Source organism: Arvicola amphibius, chromosome 4 (genome assembly GCF_903992535.2).
Source record: "Arvicola amphibius chromosome 4, mArvAmp1.2, whole genome shotgun sequence".
NCBI classification, from domain to species: domain Eukaryota; kingdom Metazoa; phylum Chordata; class Mammalia; order Rodentia; family Cricetidae; genus Arvicola; species Arvicola amphibius.
Genome location: NC_052050.1, coordinates 112,513,761 through 112,535,825, shown reverse-complemented (window position 1 = coordinate 112,535,825; position 22,065 = coordinate 112,513,761). Strand labels below are relative to the sequence as shown.

Genomic DNA, 22,065 nt, shown 5'->3' with positions numbered 1-22,065 from the left:
TAGTGTTGTACTTGACCGTCATATATACTTATTTACATATATTATTGGCTAGATTCTACATATGAGAAAGGGTGTGTTTTTTTTCTTTCTGATATTGTGTGACATAGCTTAAATATTCCACACTAAACTAGATTCCATTTTCTGACTTTGGAATAGAAAACATGAAAGAAGCAATTATACTAAGCAGGAAGTATGTTGTGGGACAACCCTTCCATATGCTTTGAATATATGTTGCTCTCACTGGTTGACAATAAAAATTGAATTGATCAATAACCAGGCATAATACAGCTAGGGGAAAAACAAACAGAGATAAAGAGAAGGGCAGAGTCAAGGAGCTGTCAGCCAGTTGCCAGAGGAACAAGATGTATTGAGCACAGGTAAAGCCATGAGATGCATGGCAAAACATAGACTAATTAAATATGGGTTAATTTATAGGTAAGAGCTAGTTAATAATAAGCCTGAGCTGTTCTGCTAAGCATTCTGTAATTAATATTAAGCCTCTGAAAGATTATTTAAAAATGTCTATGGGATGGGACAGAACAAAGAAACCTCCATTTACAAATACAAGAGGAAGAAATAGAGATACTAAAACGATCAATAAGAGAAAGAGAAGAGAAGAGAAGAGAAGAGAAGAGAAGAGAAGAGAAGAGAAGAGAAGAGAAGAGAAGAGAAGAGAAGAGGGACACTCTCTCTACAAGTTATTCCATTGCACCCTGTTGAAAGATTAATAAAAATATGGATGAGATTGTTTGTTATGATCACTATGAGTTGAGAGCAGTGTTCACTTCATGCAACCAAAAGCTACAAAAAATACAAAAAAAAAATAAAATAAAATCAACTACAATACAGAGAATCTCACTGGAAATCGGTACTATGTGGGAAAGCTCAGTGAATGAGGAGTCAGTAGTGGAAATTATTTTTATACTGGAGTGCAAGATGTAAGCAGTCAGTCAGCAAATGAGGATGTGCTATGAAGTGAATTTAGCATTTTCTAGGGCTAGAGTACAATAAAGTAGACCCAGTGCTTGGGAGGCAGAAGAGGCTCAGTTGGTGTCTGGATGCTTGATTACACCTGCCAATTCCTTCATTTAGCCACCTTCTCATGTTTACAGACAATCTCACTGTGAAAGTTTTTGTCGATGCAGCTATCAACCTTTCTGATTTCATGCCTCTCATGAGACAGTATTCAATCAGCCTGTTACAATTGGGCATACTTCCATGTTCTTAGTTTCAGTGCAGAACTGGTAAGAAACCACTAAAAGAACAAATGGCTCAACTGTAGCCAGATTCTTTATTAACCGGGAAACTAAATTTACCTCTGAATTACAAGAACGATGTTACTGTAAGAGAATAAAACAGTATTTAGGGAAATTGGTGTCTGACAACCATTTCTACTAGGTTGGGGTGGTTACTTTTGTGTTCACTTGACATAGACTGACCTGGTTTGGGAAGAAGGACTCTTAATTGAGAAACAGTCTGTATGAGACTTGACTGTAGGCAAGCTTGTAGGACATTTTCTTGATTTCAGGTTGTGAATTCAGAGATCAGCCTGCCTTTGCCTCCTGAGTGCTGGCATTAAAGGTGTGCTTCCCAACCACCTGGCCCAATTTATTTTTTATTATAATGTCCTTAACACATAATAAGGAATTTGGATTCTTAGATAAATGATGCTAAAATGACCAGATACATGTATAGAAATAAAAAACAAGCCCATATCTCATTCTAGACATAGTCACTCTCTCTCACACACACACACACACACACACACACACACACACACACACACACACACAATGAATCAAAACAAAATTGATTCAATGGAATAACCTAGAACTAAAATATAGTTCTTGAACAAAATATAGTATGAAAATTCTGTGGTAAGTCACATTTTCTCTGGAATTAATCCAGTTTGGCCATTTATAGAAAGGGCATTTTTTTTTAAGTTCACCTTTCTGGGATTGACTAAATTTTTAACTAGTTGTGAAGATGAGGCATTTAGGAAGATGATGCATGCAAAATGTATTTAAAAGAGTAAAGCTCTACTGGCATTGAGCAGACATCCTTGGAAGACAGTGAAGAGAATCTACAGTTTCTCCTAACTTGATAGAAGAAGTGATAGGAGCTGAGCTGATGGCTCACGGGAAAGAACCTATGGCATGGGTTGATGGCTTGAGTGTTAATAATTAGAATGCACCTAAAAGCCAGGTGAAGTAATGCACACATTATCTTCCTGGGGATATGGGAGGCATAAGCAGGATGCTCTCCTACACCTTGCTTTCCATTTAGCTCAGCATACACAGCAGCTAAAACAGCCTGTCTTAAAGAAAACAGAAAGACAAGGGATGATACCCAAAGTTGGTGCTCTGATCTTCACACATGGACTGTGTGAAACATTCACAAATGCACTTCTAAACATGAACAAGCACATACACACAAAAACACATCAAGTTTATTACATACATACACACATGCACACACACATACACCAATAACAACAACAAAACCGTGTGAAAATACATCCAAAAGGTAGGCATTTAAAAGACAAGAAGAAAGGTCAACCAGAAAAACACATAGTAAGCCCAATCATACAGCCAATTTGACCTTAGACGTTAAATATTCATAACTATGGAGAAATTACATTAATTTTTGATAAGTTATCCAGTCTATGATATTTTATTATGGAAATCCAACAGACTAACAGAGATGTAAACTATAACCAAGAGTTAAATATGAATACTATACAAAATAGTAAAACAAATAATGCTTAACAATTTTTTTTCAATAAACACAAAAGAAATGAAGAAGCAATCATTAAAAGTGAAGCTAATTCAATGGAAGTCATTCACACTATACTCTTAGGTCAGTGTCTTGCTCAGCCACTATTAGAGATGCTTCTATTTTTGTAGATGGGAACAAATACAGAGATCCACAGCTAGAGACTGTGCAGAAACTGAGAGAACTTTGTAGAACTCTCAGGCCTCAATAACATGTCTTCATGAAAAAAATCTTCCCCACTTGGGGCTGAGAGAATAATGAGAAAGAGGAGGCAGAAAGATTGCAAGAGCTAGAAGGGATGGAGGATGCCAAGCAAACAAGGCCTTCTAAACAGGACCATTGCACCTGTGAACATAGACACTACAGCAGCATACACAGGGTCCCAGCCCTAGGAATGAGTGTGGATACATGCCCCCAATCCCTAACCCAGAGGCTATCTCCAGTTAACAACTGTTCACAAAGGAAAATTGGGTTTTCTCCAGTGGAGTCTCACTGGGTATACAAACTACTCTTAAGGGAATGGCCCACGCCCAGCCCAGTCATGATTGTCAATACTGAACTGAATTAAGTGGCATTTTTGGAGGTTCTGTGTCCCATAATACTTTGTCAATGCATTTTTAAACTTTACATGTCTGTTGTATACACATTGTGATTTCTGGTTCTGTGTTTTTATAGGATTTCATGTGTGGGAATGTGTGTCTCGACTCCCATATGTGTTTCTAGTGATTTTTCTTTGGCTCCATTTCTTCCGCTTGTTTCTTCCTATTCTACTTTATTTGTTTTTGATTTATCATATTTTATTTTATTATTATTTTTAGATGCCTATTTGTTTTCTACTGAGAAAGAGAAAGAAGGACTGGATTTGGATTAGAAGAGAAGTTGAGAAGATCTGGGAGGAGTGGGGAGAGGGAAAACAATAATCAGAATATATTGTAAAATATATATTTTATATATTTTTTTTCAGGAAAGGAAAAATATTAATCAAGCCAAAATGCAATTGACAAACATTAAAAGCATCTAAGAGCTGTGGAGTAATATAAATTATATCATTTCAATCCCAGATAAAGGAACATGGCATTACAAAAGAGTTAAGTGAAGAAATATTTTAATTGAATGGCAGATGCCACAATACAGGTGAAGGAAATTCAAAGAAGTTTATGGGAAAGTGTGGATCACAAAATAAGACTATTAAATGTATGCAAGTAAACTTAGGCATATCATTTTCAAATTCTTTATTTAAAGGAGAACATTTTGAGGCTGACTACAAAAAGAACTACTCTGTATAAAAGAATAAAGACAAAATCTTCAATGAAATGGTAAGAAACTTCAAACTCTATAAAAAGCAATGGAGACAATATTGAAAAGGTACAGAAAGGAAATACAGTTGACCTAGAACTCTATGTTCAACAAATATTTTTCAAAAGTGAAGCTATGTGTAGTCTGTGCACTGCATAAAACAAGTCAGCTCAAAGACAAAGGTTACACTATCAGAAATAAAATTTTAAAAGAAATTTGATTTCTACACATGAATGCAATCAGAAATAAACTAAATTCCCAATACCACTATCTGTGTAGCTCTCTACCAATCACCAAGGGGTTCAAAGACGCATTCTGCCAATCAGCACCTTGGACAGGAGCATGACAGTAAGTGCAGAACAGGAAGTGCATGTCACACTAGCATCTCAAGCACCTAACACCCTTCCACAGAGGGACTGGGGAGTGATGGTTCTGGAAGGTTTGTCACAAACCTGGCACGTGGAAAGAACTCCATGACAGGACGATGACTCTTTTGTCACCATTTCTGATGTCATTGTAGCGCCATGTTCCCATAATGTCACTTTATAGATAAAATAGGAAAAACTAACTGGAAGAGTCTGCCTACAGGATGGATTGGTCCTGTGAAATATTTTATATCAGTAATATCTTTCCCAAGTATTTCTGCTCTTTAACGTACCTTCTCCTAGATCAGGAGATCTAAGCCTTGTGAGCTACCTCTATATATGATTGTGTAGGAAAGTAATTACACTGCCATATTCTTCATTTCTTTGGTTTCTGGGAGTTTATAATACATGGAATCTATGCTCTATTAAACAATACTATCATTTGATGACCACGCAAGACTCAAAGAAAATGGGCAAGAAGAGTAACTTATAGTTATTATTTGAATTAGTCATACAAAGTAATAGTTGGCACAATTATAATATAAAGATCTACAAATTTTCATGCTGAGTCATAGATTGTGTAAATTAATAACCCACAAATGACAATGCAAAACATCTTTTTTTTTTTCGAGACAGGGTTTGTCTGTAGCTTTGGATCCTGTCCTGGAACTACCTCTTGTACACCAGGCTGGCCTCAAACTCAGAGTTCGCCTGCCTCTGCCGCCTGAGTACTGGCATTAAAGGCATGCGCCACGACTTCCAGGCTTGATTTTATTTTTAAAAGTGTGTTTATTCAATGCAGCAAATAGAATCTATACACTCAGAAGACGACACTACGCTGTTTTAGGTGAAAGACTAGTCCATTGTTTTTCAGATGAATTTCTATTGCTTTTATTCCTTCATTTATTCTCCCATTTGTACATATAATTATCAGTAACATTAGGATGCAGATCTTAAAGTTCATGGCAACTTTAATAACACCTTTTAAAGAGGCCTTCAGAGAACATGGCTTTCACCTTGATCTGAAAAATCAAGCATTTATTTTGTGTAAGTAGAAAGGAGAGCATGAAGAATTGACTGAATTCAGTTAAATAAAACATTCTTCCTCTTTCTCTGTGGGCTAGACAGGAAAGACATGGACAGTCAGTTAAAGAAAGGGATAAAAGGAAGGGGTCACTTACTAATTTGATGCGGTGGCCAGGAATGGCACTGATCTCCCAGGTGCACTCTTTCCGGCTCGGGTACTTGTCTGGCCAGTTGGGACTTGTAATGAGTCCGCTCGGGCTGTGGATCTTCTGTTCACACTCAGCTGTGCCAATAACAGCAGTATCAGTTGGTGTTGGAATCCAGGGCAGGTTAGGTCAGAAAACAAGCAACCTATTTGCTCCCCCTGCCTTGCTGAATGACTTCCCTGCATGCTAGCAAACATCACACCAATCATTGCTACCATTTTCGTCTGCTTTGGAAAATCTGTCGCAGAACATAATCAGGCCGTGTTTGCAGTCTGAATCTCTGGAATTAAATGTTTGCCATAAATCCCACAAAGGCCTTGAGGAAAACGAGCTTGTATTCTAAACGATTGGATCAGACATTTCAGGCTTCGGTAACATAGGTTGCAAATCAACCATGTCTACACTGGGTCTGAACTAAATATTTCACCACAAAGAAAAGCCAATGGGCTGCATCATTACACAACATCACTTATAGATAATTAGCATTACTAAACCGTTCTGTGACTCATGCATTTATATCTTCTCTCTCCTATACTTAAATATATAATTGAATGCCTACGCTACCATCATTTGGTGGGATGAAGCACTAGGTAAAAAAATAAGCAAATTGCTGCTAACCCTGAAGGGAACTCCCAGCAAATCACCATGGTATAACATTATGTTTCTCACAACTGTTGTCACTTTAGATCAGATCATTTGATACTGGGGAGATTCTTTCTTACATAGATAATACGCCTGTGTCACTGCAACACTGCCCTGGACTTTATCCCCCAAACTAAACTAAGATAATTCCTGTCGCTGTCATGACAGTTTCCTCCTTTCCTAAAAGACCTCCCAGAACGTTCTATATTCTCACAGGAAAATTTTGATTTTCAATAGGGGAATACAAGAGAGAGGGAAGGAAGGAAGGAGGGAGGGAGGGAGGGAGAGAGAGAGGGAGGGGGGGAGGGAGGGAGGGAGGGAGGAAGGGAGGGAGGGAGGGAGAGCGAGGGAGGGAGAGAGCGGGGGAGAGAGAGAGAGAGAGAGAGAGAGAGAGAGAGAGAGAGAGAGAGAGAGAGAGATGGGAATCTAGGATTTATCCTCTGGTGCATTAGCTAGCTTGTCGGAGGTCATTTTCTATGTTGGGAAGCCAATTTCAGCCTTAATGAATGCAGTGTGGAGGGGTTTGATCCTCCATCAACCCCCATGGGATTCCTTACCCTTTGGGAGGAGTATATGGGGGTGGGCTGGGGAGGAGAGCAGAAGGGACTGGAGGAGAGGAGGGAGGGAGAATTGTGGTTGGAATATAAAATGAAATTTTAAAAAAATATTTTAAAATCATTTTTTAAGAAGAGAAGAACAAGTGTTATAAAGCTGTAAATGTAGCTTTCAAACCTTAGTGGTAGAGTACATACCTAGCATGCCCAAGGCCTATCTCTGTAAACCTCAATGTTAGAGAACACACCTAGCATTCCCAAGGCTATCTCTGCAAATCTCAGTGGTAGAGTACACACCTACCATGCCCAAGGCCTATCTCAGCAAACCTCAATGGTAGAGAATATAACTAGCATGCCCAAGGCCTATCTCTGCAAAAAGATAAAATTCTGGACTGAGTACTCACTTCTATTGCTTATGTTTGGGCCTTGGTCATCTGCAGGATCTATACCCTCCCATGGTAAAGTTGGATTCTCCCTGCTAAGCAGTGCAATGTGCATACCATATAACACAAGTAGAGGGAAATTCAGCCTCCTTCCTGGCGATACAATAAGCTAGGGAATATCTGGAAATCATTCTGTCTAATAGGGAGTTTTCTCTAAAATCAGTTCCAGAAAGCTACTGTCAGGAACACATCTGAGCATGAATTATAAACATAATGTGTAAAAGCTGTTTTCCTATGAATTACTTTACATGTCTGCAAAATCATTGGACCTTTTGTCCCAGTCTTTGATTTAGTAGCATACCCCACCAAGTTATAAACATCCTGTGCGTAATGCAGAGAGCAAAAATTCTTGCTTGCCTCTAATTCTGTACAATGTCATTATCTTAAGAAAAAAGAAGAAAAATCCTGGATATGAGATTCTGTCTGAAAGGAAGGTCCATATGGACATTATGGATGACTCTAAAATGTATACAGACACCTTCTCACAAGGCTGTCATGATAAGCAGGTTTTTCCAACCTACACATACTAATGATGACAGTTATACAAATTGTCTTAATAATTTTCTTTTTAAGAGAAAGTTGACTCCAATCTAAGTAGGCAATCCACAGCAGAGTCCCTAAGAAGAAAGAAGAACTACATAACTGCTTTTAGTTCCTACTTTTAAAATTCACTTATCAAAATCTTAGGGACAAAGATAGTCTAGTAAGTTATTGTCATATTAGTATGCTTTCCCCCTAACCTCTTGCCTATGACTCCAAATGGCACAGAATCTACCATCTGTGTTTAATAGCTCTGATACTTAAAGGAGCATCGCTCATGTAGCGAATGTATGACATACTCAGGGAGGAATACCACACTAAATGTACCATTTTGGAGAGGTTTATATGTGGACCATGTAATGGAGCCTCTCTACAAAGACACAGAACCATGTGGAGAAATGCTGTCTAGCGGATGACACTATAGCAACTTCTCTGTTATACAAGTTAAGTCAAATGACATCCTTGTGTGAAGAACAAAACTTTTGTGTCATCTAATGAGGTGTCCAATAGCATCCCATGAATATCTACACACAACACAGATGGCTAGGCTTTTAAGCTTTGGATAGTCAGCAGCAGCAGCAGCATGTGATTAAGCACATGGAAGCCAGGCTTTGCTCAACACACGTGAGAGGTGAGATGTTGTCAAGAGATTACTTCTTCCTGTACCTTCCTTGCAATCATGCTTGTTCTCGTGCAGTACAAATCCATTCCGGCACTGACACATGTAGCTTCCCATCGTGTTAACACACTCGTGCTGACAACCACCGTTATCCTTGGAGCACTCATCCTTATCTAACAGAGAAATAAAACCCAGGTTAGGGAGCAGTTTTTAAATGAAAGCAGATCAAAACAGATTCAGCTAGTTGTGGTGGACTCTGACAGAAGACAAAATGAACTGCACATCTCATGGTTTCTGACATAAGACAAATTCAAACTCATGGTGCCTTCGTTTAACTTATTTGTTGTTTAGCTTGAGGACTTGGGCTATGAGCTGGGCTTCTGAAAGTACTGGTATAGGGCATGGACTGTGTGTCGAGAGTGTTGTGTTGGAGCATTTGCCAATCTTCTATGCTGGAGCAGAAATTTCTGGTGGGAGAAAGATGGACCTTTTCCAGATAATCTTTAGCATCCATTACCAGTTTTTCAGAGACAGGTTTTGTTATGGTTTTGATCCCTGGTCTCTTAAAGAGACAAGCCATGCCCACTCCCTCCCCCATCCACTGAGGCAGGCTAATCTTCAGCTTCTGCCTGAGCTTGCTCTCTTTTCCATCTTCCTATCAGAGAGGCAGCTTCGCTTCTGCCTCTCTACCCACTTTTCTGCTTCCTCCTGTGTCTCTCTCTCTTCTCTCCTCTTCTCCCCCCCCCCTCTCTCTCTCTCTCTCTCCTTCTCCCTTCCCTCTTCATAACCCCTTGAATAAATATTCAACCTCACTCTGCATGTCATGTCTATCCATGTCTCTGTCTCCTGCCCGCCCCCCATGTGTCTCCCTGCCTGGGACCAGCTACTGCTCTGGGACCAGCAGCAGTATCTGCCTGGGACTGGCTGCTCCCAGAGCCTGCTGCCTGCGGCCACATGGCCCACCACCACCGCTCGGGCCACTGCTCTGTGACCAGCAGCCGTCTCTCCCTGGGACTGGCTGCTCCCAGGGCCCGCCGTCTGTCACCACATGGCCCGCTACCACCATTTGGAACCTACAGCATTTCTGCTGCCTACTGCCGCCGGGGATCTTGCAGCATTTTTTTTTAAAAAAAAATTATAAAAGGTGTGGAACTGTGAGCAGTCTGAACAAAGACAAGACGTATAAAAGGGCAATAATGCAGCCATGACAGAAGCTGAACAAGCTTCCAAGACAGGTATAGAGTCACTCCTAAAAAAATCATTTAATAACTATGGTGTTTTTTTAATCTTTTCATTAATATACTTACAGTTAATTAGTTTGGGTATTTCATAACATTCAAAGACAAAAAAAGGCATTCTTAGTCCATTCTAAATATGGGATTAAATTTATGTATTTTAAACAGAGTGGTCTGGTAGATCCACTTATTAATAAGTAATCCCCTAAAGGGGCTTTTGGTGTGTGAGAAGGAAACAGAGGTTAGAGTAGAAAGGAATAGACACTTTATAAATAGTCAGCACAGTCACTAAAGGGAATTAGAGGGCAGCCAGCACCGTGAGAGCCACAGCTACCACAGGGTGCCACCGAGCTGTCATTCCAAGCCCAGCATAGCAATTTCAATCAAACTGGAAGGCGGTGCCCGAGGCACATTGCCCAGATGTTCCTTCCACACGTGAGAATAAGAAAGGCACAATGCAGTTCAGTCTCAGTCCGGCAGAATCCAAAGTCTAAACTCACGGCTGCTATTTCCAGCAAGAGCTGGTGAGCTTATGGCTGTACATACAAGATTCAATCTGATCAGTACTTTTCCTGAGGAAGTGGCTGGGGGAAAACATTTTCATTAGTAATCTGAGAGCACTTTTAAAACACTTCACTTAATATTCATACATGCAAATAATATTTGGGTCAGATCCACTTTGTTGCCTCCCCTCTCATTTCTCCTATATCCCATCACTAGCTTTCATTTCCAACTTCCTATACTTTCTCTCTTTTTTTTTTTTTTTACTGCCCACTTAATTCACTTAATCCTGCCAGTATGTGCTTGAGTGCAGTGCCATCCACTGGAGTAGGGGCAGCCTACCAAAGGCCACATCTTTGAGGAAAAACTGACTCTCTAACAGCCATCAGTTGCCAACAGCTCCCACAGTGGGTGGAACTTTGGGACCACCTCCCTTCTCTACGCTGGGATTTTGGCTGACGAGTTTATATAAGTCTTGTGCATGCTGTCAAGGCTGTTGTGAGCTTAGATGTACAACTGCCCTGTTGTGTGCAGAAACAGTTCTCCACTGCTTCTGACTCTGACGTTTCTGCTCCTTCATCTGGATGGAGTGGGTTATAAGACTTAGCTGTCCCATAGAAATTGGGAAAGGAGAGAAGGACCATGGAGGATGCAATTAGCCAAGGAAGCTGAGTTAGAAGCAGGTGGTTTAAAGGGGGAAATGAGGAATAGTGGAGCAAGAAGGGTTAAGTGAGGTGTGAGATAGGAAGGCAGAGGAGAGGGGAGAGGATGAGGAGAGATAACGGACAATAAAGACCCTTGAAAACACAGAAAATGCTACTGCAGAAGCTTGCTATAAAAACACGCCCATAAAAGGAGTTTGAATGGAATTACCCTACAACGAGAAACAATGACTTTTCTAGACAGGCATAGATTTGTCAGACAGAAAATCCATTAACTTAATTTTTTTCTGACTAATTTCTTATAATTGCCTAAAATCGATACATGAAAATGTGTTAATTTCTTTAATATAGCAGTAGCAGACACAATGCATGTTAAATTCTCTGGTAAATTTCCTTCATCAAACATATCTTTTATTCTTCTCCTTCAATATAAAATACACATTTAAAAGTGGAAAGAGCTAGAATATCTGTAGACTACTTTATCAGATACATCAGAAATCATAGTATGCACACACTACTCCATTGCATACACTAGAACTTGACTGCACTTGTTTATCTTATTCCTGATGGATCACTTTTTGCAAGAGAACTAAACTTTTAAACAGTTTTTCTTTCTGAATAAGATAGAATAACTAATAAAATTTATTTTTACTGATAAATATTAAGTTTTCTAGTAATTATTATTGTAAAGCATTTAAAGTGGCTATATATATTATAGTCTTGATTAGGATTTCTCTATCAGTAACAACTGAGTTTTAAGAATAAAAATTTTAAACTAAACCTCTATAAAAACAACTATCAATATGTATATTAGAGTAGCATGTATATTGGGTAGCTTGTAATGATATAATTCAAAATTAATCCAATTATATTTTCATCTTATACTACTGTTCAGCTAATTAAAATCTATATAAGTAGTAAAATTCTTTCACTTTCAAAGAGGACAGTCCATGACGTAATGCTTCACAGATCTAGAAATGTTTGGAGTAACAGAAAAGTATGCGATGCAAGAGTTTGTCGTCTTGACAGTTTCTTTGTATTTAATTCAGAGAAACGTTCCATAGGGGGAATTGCACAACATCAGAATCACCACATTTTTACCACAACACAGTCATCTGGGCACTTATGAATGGCAGTTGTCTTACATGCATGCACGTTGGCTTAGCTACAGGCACATATGATGAGTAGGTTTCTACCCAGGTCCCGACAATAGTCTATAATCTATAACATTTTAGATGATAACCTCACTAAGTAACCTTAGGATACTTAGGACATAAAGGACTCTGCCAGGTACATTTGCTGTCCCGTATTTATACTTTCTACTGTCATACAATTACTCCATAAAGCTGCTCTGAATTCGTCCTGTCTAGTTATGCGATACTTCATAAAACTGTTCCAAGACTCAGAGTTCTGAGACAGAACATGTTCAGTGATTTGATTACCATGACCATTTTTTCTTTCTATAGTATTTGTGAAAATACTTCCATGCCTATGCTTTAGCAAATCCCTAAGTAATGAATTTTCAAATAATAAAAAAAAACTTTTAATTTACTAGAAAGTACAGTATGTTTGTCTATGGTTTTCATATTTATTTTTTATAAACTTCGTTATACTGAACCACTTAACAAACTATTACTACTATTTTTTGAGACCTATACTTATCTGTGTGTATAAGGATAAGTTTTTTTTTATTAAAAATTTCCATCTCCTCCCCTCCTCCTCCCCCTTCCCTCCCCTCCCTTCCACCCATACCTCCACTCCCTCCCTCTCCAGGCCAAAGAGCCATCAGGGTTCCCTTCACTATGTTAAGTCCAAGGTCCTCCCAACTCCCCCTAAGTCCAGGAAGGTGAACAACCAAACTGACAAAGCTCACAGTGAGCCCATCTATTTTATAAACTATTATGCTTAAAACACTATGAGAAATCTAGCTGTCTTCAATGGAAATACACAGCTATACAAATACACAGTTTAGAATTCTGATAGTCAGCCATGTAGCCTCCCAAATCTCCATCTGCTGCCATCTCTTACTTGCACTTTATGATAGCAACTTACGTCAAATACAACTTTACTTTCCTTCCTGGAGGAAATGTATCACTCAGCTAACAGAAAGACACAGGAATTGAGGTGCACAGTTAATCTAATCATGCATCAAAATCCAAAATATTTTAAACCCAAACCTGGCAGATTTCTAAGACCTTTCAATGAATCCAAAAGAGAACACTGGGATTTTATTCTTTCTAACAATTATTGTGGACTTTACCAAGTGGCAATCTGTTAAAGAAACAAAAAGTGCCCTATTTTCTTTATGTCCTAAGGATGCTTAGTGTAACACATTACCAATGCCAATTGCAAGGTCGTGACTGTCTCTTATGGTCAAGCAAATGCATGGCAGATGAAGACTAAGGAGTGGATGCACTGTGACATGGAGCACAGCATTTAGCTCCTCAGATGTCTCCATTCACAAATGAACACAATAGCAGAGTTGAGACTTTTGTTGCCTTTTGATCTTAATTATTCAATATATTTAGCAATACCACTTGACATAATATTCTTGTCTAAACTTTTTCAAAATTAACAAAAGTCATATAATTTATATATGTTATTTTTCACCAGAAGAGTGACATTAATACTAATATCAGAGTTGCTTCCTAAACATGGTTGTATCAAAGAATATGTTTGATGGTGAATTCCTAGTTATGGATGCTACCAAGGGATGTGGCCACTTCATCAAATTGTATGTGCCGATCCTTCTTACATCCATGTTAGAAGAGTGAAGCAAAGGCGCTTTACACGTCAATGCCATTGTTCTAACAATATGTCTCTCCAGTGCCTACGGCCTTGCCTGGTCAATAGTCACAAGGCAAATTAAAATTTACTAAGAATCTATAGAGTTAAAGATACATTGGAGTTAGGATTTGTTTAATGAATCTTTTAAACAATTTTTAGATAAAGTGAACATCTGAAGTAATGTAAAAGATTCTAGATATCTTGGATGGTTTACAGAATTCACCCATTTCATAAGTTCAACTTTTAAAATAAATATTTAGACAGAACTAAGATAACAGGGTTATCTCTACCTTACCACCAGATCGCTTAAAAACTTCAATATATACATTTACAAAACAGACAGGTCTGAAATTGTCCTCCTTCTATTAGACTAGGATATTAAAATTATATTTTGAATAATAGAAATCTTAAATGAATTATTGAAAAGCATTTTCAAAAGGTAATTAAATCTGAGAGAAAGGAGGGAAGGAGAACAAGGCAGCCTCAATCCCCTGTGTTTTGAGTTCACTAACTTGGAACTCAATGGGTCCTATGAACCATTAACTTCAATTACACTGAAAACTGCAAGCAAACCCTGGACATTGTAAATTTCATTAATTCTAAACAGAAAAGGTGGCATAAATAGAGTATAAATAAACTCAATTCAATTTACCTAATATTAAAACATAATTGGGATTCAGTTGTGTTAAATCGGTTGCTAGCTACACGGGCAGAAGAGATTTCTGTGCTAAGGTTTATTGTAACCTATTTTTGAAGGCCAGAAGAGCAGTTTTATAAAAAGTAGGTTTGAAACTGAGAAAATAGTATTTACACACACACAGACACACACACACATACACAAACATACACACGCTATATATTTGTAAAAATTAGGAATTATTTTTATATTTTAGGCTCTAATGTGAAAAATAAACTTTTACACAAACTTTTTTCACAAAGCATTAAATATTATGTATTTTTGTATCTATATATAACATATTTTAAAGGACATTATTATATTTCTATTTAAAGCTATATAAAATTACATGTAATATAAATTTATTTTCCATACTTACTGTAATGATTTATGTATAAACCAAACAAAACTGGACATTGGTCTGAGCCTAATATATTAAAAAATATAAAATGGGGAAAAATTTAGTGCTGAAATGAAATCATAGTTTTTGAGGCAATAAATATTATTTGGAAAATCTGCCAGTTTGGGGGAGTCTGGTGTCATTATCACCATGCACACATATGGAGCAGTCAGTATGTAAAAATGCTGGAGTCCTTGTGCCAGAATTTGCTACAATATTTAAACTTATATAAGAGCTACTGTTTAGAGACAGCATTTCATCTGGGTCTATACTATGAATATTCTAACATCTGTACTAATCAAGCTGTTAACCTTAGCTCAGGCATTCCACAAACCTCCCCATTAGAGAAAGCAGAGAAGACAGAGCAGTTAAATCGGTGCACACTGCAAGACAGAAACTCACGTGCATACAGTGTGTGCACACGCATACCTGAGAAAAAGTGTGCTTTAAAGCCCTTCTTGGATACAGTATTGTCCGATTTGAATTCAATCCTCATGTTGTTGAAATGGGAAGTGATCACTTCAGGTACGTCAGCTCCACAGAATTTGCCATGCAGTTTAGACTCAGAGGAAAGGCCACTCCAGATCTCCACGTAATCATACTTGCAAACCTGGACAAACATGGTTGTCATGACCACCAATTAGAGAGGACCAGATAGTTGATGCTTATGTTAAAGAAACCTGTCATGACTTTCATCCAGTATCCCCATGGTAGTCCTACGGGGATTAACACATAAAGAATTTAAAAAAAAAAAAACAAATCCAAAAGGAGCAAACTATTAGCAGAAGGTACAAAAATTCAAGAAATTTACAGTGGAGACCCTTCTGGAGTGGCTCATGCTTACATCAGTTTATTTCTATGATTCATATCATGTATCTTTTACAAAAATATCAAAATATGAGGAGAATTAAAATGATCAGTTGTTCAAAGATGGTATCTATGGGAAGAAGATAAGCTACGATTGTTACCTTCATTTTATTTTTATTTTAAATTTCAGGATGAATTGTGGCAGCATTTGCCGTCTCTCATCTAACACCTATGACAAAAATATAAAATTCCATGCTACATTTTTTCCCAGAATGACCACTGTCAATAGAAGTCATCCTCTGAACAAAACCTGTGTTTAGAATTTTTTTTACAAAACATGTACAAAGGTAAACGTATCACATATGGTTGTAGTTGGCTAACAGCCCAGAGTTGGGTTTAAACCAGTGCTGCATAACGTAAGCATGGCACTCTGGACCCAACAGTCCCGATTACAACTCCAAGGACTAGGGAGACAATTGGTGGGTAGTACTGGAATCCTGTCTTCAATGCTTGTTAGAGGGCTCCTGTTTCTTCAGTTCCTTCAGGGTTAGGTACTATAAATTATTCGGTAGGACTACTAGTGGATTGTAAACAAATGCTAAATCTCTTCAGTGGAATAAGCCGTGGATTTGTAACAAAATGAAGTAAGATCATCTGATTTATTTACCTAGCATCACGAAAATGTAAGGACCCAACTGCATGCCAAGTATTCTTAAGCGATTTTATGGCCACTAACAGATGTTTCCACAGCACACTTTTCCCAAGCTCTAACAAAGCGTATGCTACAGAATGCATCTTGCATGAGCAACTTTATTACATAAAAGTATAATTAGCAAGGTTTAACAATACATACGATTGAACCCTGGGGCATGATCTGTACTTTGAAATATGTCAACTCAAATCACTGGGGATGTTTTTTTGTGATATTAATTAGGTGCTAAGTAAACAAACTGCTACTGGGAAGAATGAAGTAATTTTTTTGCATACTTCGTTAGAGTGTGACATTTGTTGAGGGAGAACTCCATTCTAAAAGAATGTTTCAGATGCTGAAGGCTTTTACTATTGGCTTTCTTCTGGAACATCAGTTCAGAGAATAGATTAATGAATTTTGACTAATTCTAAGATTTTATAAGACAAAGTTTTGCTTGGGTCTGTTACTGTAAACAGTTAAGTTATCAAGCTATGGAAATACATAGAATGCTGAGATGGCTTCCCACACAGTAAGGCCAGTTTAAGAATTCTGGCCTATGTTAACAAGTTCACAGCCAGATGTTCTGTGAATAGTGGCTATTACAATGAGAACAAGGCATCGAGAACACAAAGGGGCATTTGTATAAAACCACCTCTGCCCCTTTCTCCTTCATAGAAGCTCCCTTTCTTCTCACACCACGAGTCAATTCAAAATGTCTCTCCTGCCGCAATGATAGCTACAGCAATAACTATGATAGTAGAGCTAATTCAACATTCCGTCAACATCAAGTCACATATTGGGAGAAAATCTCATTCCTGGAAAGTGTGGATCATAGAAAAAGTTTTTCTAAATGTATTATAAAATTATAGTCTTCATTTTAATAGTCACCCTGATTTGAGATCATTGTTAAGGAGAATCATGTTCCCTGCTTATTAAATATGTTAAGAGGTTTAATTGATGCCCATCCTATTATTTTTTTGTAAATACAATATTAGAAAATAATCTAGACAAATTTACTGGTGTGTGTGTGTGTGTGTGTGTGTGTGTGTCTGTGTGTGTGTGATCTTCATATGTGTGTAGCTGTAGGTGTATATGCACATGTGTAGGTCAGATGTCAACTTATCATTTCTCATGAACTTCCTACTTCTTTTCTATGATATGTTATATGGCACCTGGAGGTCTAGTCTAGACTGAATGTCCAGCAAATTGTGAGTCTTTCTGTCTTGGGGTTCCCAATGCTGGGACTGTTGCATGTGCCGCCATGCCCTGCTTTTTTGTGCAAATGCTGGGTGTGGAACCCAGATACTCACATTAGCATGACAGGGACTTTAATGAATCAGCTCTCTCTTCTTCCCAGCTGATTAACTTTTCAGATTTAACAGTCCTGCCTACCTTTTCCTCCCATAGGTCACTCTTTATGTTTAATTCAAAGCCTCTGAAGAATTTATTTTTAATGCATAAAGTTATCTTAACAATTTTAAAAAGATAAAAGTTCTGATGAGCATTTAACTGTTTAATGAACTGGTTGACTCTATTTTAGGTTCTAAGACAATGAAACATTTGTTTAAAGTGACAATTTTGTTATATATCGATTTATGTGTCAGTTTATAAATCTTAAAAAGAATAAGATGATTTTCCCACAGCTCAGCTGATAAATAATGTCTATAATTATTTATTTTTACAAAAGCCCTTTCTATCTATTATGAAAAAAATCCAGAGAACCAAGAAGCTCAAAGAAACAGCTATTGAAATGAGCTGGGTTTTAACTACCTAAACATCTCGAAAGTTCAAAGTTTATTATACTGTGAATCTCCTTTGAAAGAACATTGTTTGTGTAGGGTTATTTGGAAGGTAGTAGGTACCACCCTAGCCATCTATGCCATCCAAATGAGAGATCGGAAAAAAATCAACCAAAACAAAACAAAACAAAAGCCACAGATGGAATTTTTCATGGAGCACAATTGCCTTATACCTGGTGATGCTTGTCTAAGGGACACTTCTCACTTAGTCCTGGTACCCAGTGTTTCCCAGGTGCTTTCTAGGGATGGTTGGTTGTATACTGCCTGCATTAATGGCACCCTCAGTTGTGCTTGATAATGATAACTTTGTTGCTATTAATGCAACAGAGAGTAAAAAACTGCAATACACCTTAATTAAAACTTGAAATCAAGCAAAAACGTTATCTTAACCATTACAAGTTGAATTACTGGAGAAAAGAATATTTCAAGTCAGTATGTAAAGTAAAGTAAAATAATTAAAATAAAACAATAAAATGAAAATAAAATAAAAGTAATAAAAGAATATTTCAAAAGCAAAACAGGATTAGACAGAAAAGGGAACAAAAGTCAAAAACAAGTATACCAGAAAAGTTGTGTATGAAACCTATAAAAAAATCCAATAACAATGCCTAGAGGCATTCACATATTACATTTCTCATCCTGTGTTTGCAAGTTTCATGAGGTATATAGAAAAGGTAAGATAATTTCCATTAGCTAATTTTTTCATTATACTTAGTCAATTCAAGTCACCTACAATTAAATATAAATGCATAAATAAAAGTTAGAAGAATTCACCAAAAGAAGGTCTTAACAGAAAAATGAGACATCAAAGGAAGCAGGTACTTATGACCTTGCCTATAAAAATCATCCAGTGAAACCAAAAATTCAGCTGACGTTTTCTGGCTATCATTCCTACGCCTTAAATTTTACCTGAATTTGGTGTGGTTGTGGATAGCCTACAGACATTTCCAGATCAGTGATTTCAAGAGTTTCAGTGCGGTCATATGTCAAAACATTGATGCTTTAATTCGGTAAGGTGTATTTTGAAAAGGAATAGTAACGCCATTTAACTTGTCAGACTGCCTTGGGGTTCTAAACATGAAAAAGATGTTGCAGACCTTGCTCACTTACTTCATTGCCTTCCAGTTCAAAAAACTCAAACTTCACAGAGATTCTGTACTGACTTGGAGCGATCACTTGCCACACACAGTTTTTGTTTGGCGGGTATTCTTTGGGCCAGCCCGGGGTGGTTATGGTGCCATTGAGCTTTGTAAGAAGTCCTCCGCAAGCAGCTAGAAGGGAAAAGGAAATAGTATCAGTGCCACCCCTTCAACTGCCACCATGTCAGCATTAAATGTAATTCAGCTTCTGTCAACTCGAGAAACTGCACGCTCAGCCTTTAGGTTTAGCAAAAAATTTTATCATCAAATCTCATACATAAGCTGCTAATAATCAGCTTGGGAATGAAGAAGTACATTGTAAATCGCTTCAAATTTCAGTGACTCATATGAAACCAGGTCCAAGTTTTCTTATTTTTAAATGCATGCAAAATACCTTACAAGCCGGGCGGTGGTGGCACACGCCTTTAATCCCAGCACTCGGGAGGCAGAGGCAGGCGGATCTCTGTGAGTTCGAGGCCAGCCTGGTCTACAAGAGCTAGGTCCAGGACAGGCTCTAAAAAAGCTGCAGAGAAACCCTGTCTTGAAAAACCAAAAAAAGAAAAAAGAAAAAAAATACCTTACAGTATCTTGATGACTGAAAAGTTAAAATAAAATTACTTCTATGAAATTAATATAATTATGGGAACTAGGGAAAACATACATAGATAGATGATAGATAACTGGCTGATGATGGCTAAGTAGATAGAAATAGCTGATTGAGAGATCTTTAATAGATGCACACACATGCATACATACATATGTAGATATATACAAATATTTTAAATAGTTGATGATAACAGATGATAGATAGATATTGATATGTAGATAGAGAGATGATTGCTATATATAGGAATAGATAGATAAGATATGAGAGAGATGATGATGATAAATTTATAGAGATAGATGATAGACAATAAAGAGACAGCATAAAATATTCTGATAAGATATTACCAAACACATATTTTAAAATTCCCATACTTTCCCCCAAGGTAAATAAGACCATTCCCTATACCAGCAAGAAACATAAGATAACAGATAGAACATATTATTACAAAGCTTTTCATTTAACAAATTATATTCTTGGATATTTAATGATCTTTTTAGAATAGACACTGTTTATACTTCCTTTCTAAGATCCTATTAAAATAACCAAAGTTAGATTATCACAAGGCAAGTTGAATAAAACAAGAACACACTACATATAGCTCATAACTTATTTCTGGGATGTCCAATAGTTGCCTGAGATGACGATTTTGTTTACACATACTTGTGTAAACATAGGTATGTGTGTATTTGCTACCATATTACTAAATATTCAAAGTGACTAGTTCACTTTTTTACTGGATATTTAATAAATAACTATAAAGAAAAAGATTTATTTCTAGGGGTTGTACATAAGGAATAGTGATGTTCATTTTGGGGCACAGATCTGTGTCCAGCACCTGCCTATGACGTACAAGACTTTGTGTGAGCTGCAGGCAGCAATAAAATTACTTAGAGTCAATTGCTTTCAGAATCGGTACACAATGGGCCCCTTTAAAATACTTCACATTCTTCCCAACTATGCCATTTTAATTTCTGTATCTAGTGGTATAAAGAGGAGGCTGGTAGTTAAATATGTACAGTGTAGACTTGAAAGCCAAGCATGAATTCAAACTGTTAGGAAATAAGGAAGTAGTGTCATTTTTCAAAAGTAAGCCAACAGTGGCCACAGCTACAATGTGAAGCAAATAGCTTTACCACCTTTTGCACTTATATATAATCACAGCATATATATGTGTGTATATATATATATATATATATATATATATATATATATATGATGTATACAAAAGGCTCACTTTCGGGAGACTTACATGTTGGTGGTGAAACTCTAAATTATGTGACTATAAATTGTAAATATCTGTGAAGATGGATCAGTGGGGTTCGTGAAGGAGAAATTGACTGGAGAGAGGATCAGCCAGTGTGCTCTGCCCTTACACTGATGGGTGAAGCCTGTGTGATATGGAGGAATGGGCTGGAGAGATGACTCAGTGCTTAAGAGAACTCTTGCTCTTGCAGGAGACCTAGGTTGAGTTCCCAGCACCCAGATGGTGGCTCACGATCATCTGTAACTACAATTCCACGGGATTCAATATCCTCATCCATCTGAGAGCACCAGGTGTGCATGTGGCACACTTATATACATGGAGGCAAAATACACACACACACACACACACACACATGAAATAAAATAAATTTTAAAAAATGCAACGAAGGAAGAGGAATTAAAATGAAGCATCTTCAAATAATTAAGAAAGAAGCTACCTATAGGCCCTGGTAACAAGACATTATACATAAGCTCTCATGTAAGATTTCAATGCAGAAATGTAGATGACCTTGACTAAAATGCCATTGTACAATAAACTTTAACTCACAAAAATATTTATTTAACCTTGTGCTAAGTGCTTATGTCTGTGTCAGTAGGTGAATATGTGAAGAAGGCCAAGTGAACAAGTGTGTTTTATGCATACAGTCTGCTAAGAAAATAATAAAAAATTAACAGATATTGAAATGTGTGTCTAAAGCAATATGGAAGGTTACATTCCCATACAAAGAATGGAAGGGAGTGAAGTGTGTACAGACACAGGGAGAGCTGGAGAGACAACTGAAGGGATGATTAAGGATTGGGTAGAAGAATGCATGCAGAGCTAAATGTTGGTGATAGTGGAGCTGGAAACACATGCAGGTCCCATAGCCAGAGGTGGAAAAGATAGATGCTAGTAACAAGAGACCACGTGAGGTGTCATGTCTGCTGTGCTCACTGTAGGAGAAAATGACGGCACAGAGAGAGAGAGAGACAGAGAGACAGAGACAGATGCATACAGACAGAGAAGGAGAGAGATGGAGACAGAGACAGACG

General features: G+C 37.6%; 1 protein-coding gene across 1 annotated transcript in view; it reads right to left on the bottom strand.

Annotated features, from left to right (window-relative positions):
- The window catches only part of Tll1 (tolloid like 1), a 174,534-nt gene that overhangs the window by 6,672 nt on the left and 145,797 nt on the right, over positions 1–22,065 (bottom strand). The window contains 4 exon segments of the mRNA XM_038327756.1: positions 5,618–5,745; positions 8,514–8,639; positions 15,157–15,337; positions 19,135–19,295. Of these exon segments, the coding sequence (XP_038183684.1) occupies positions 5,618–5,745; positions 8,514–8,639; positions 15,157–15,337; positions 19,135–19,295 (596 nt within the window).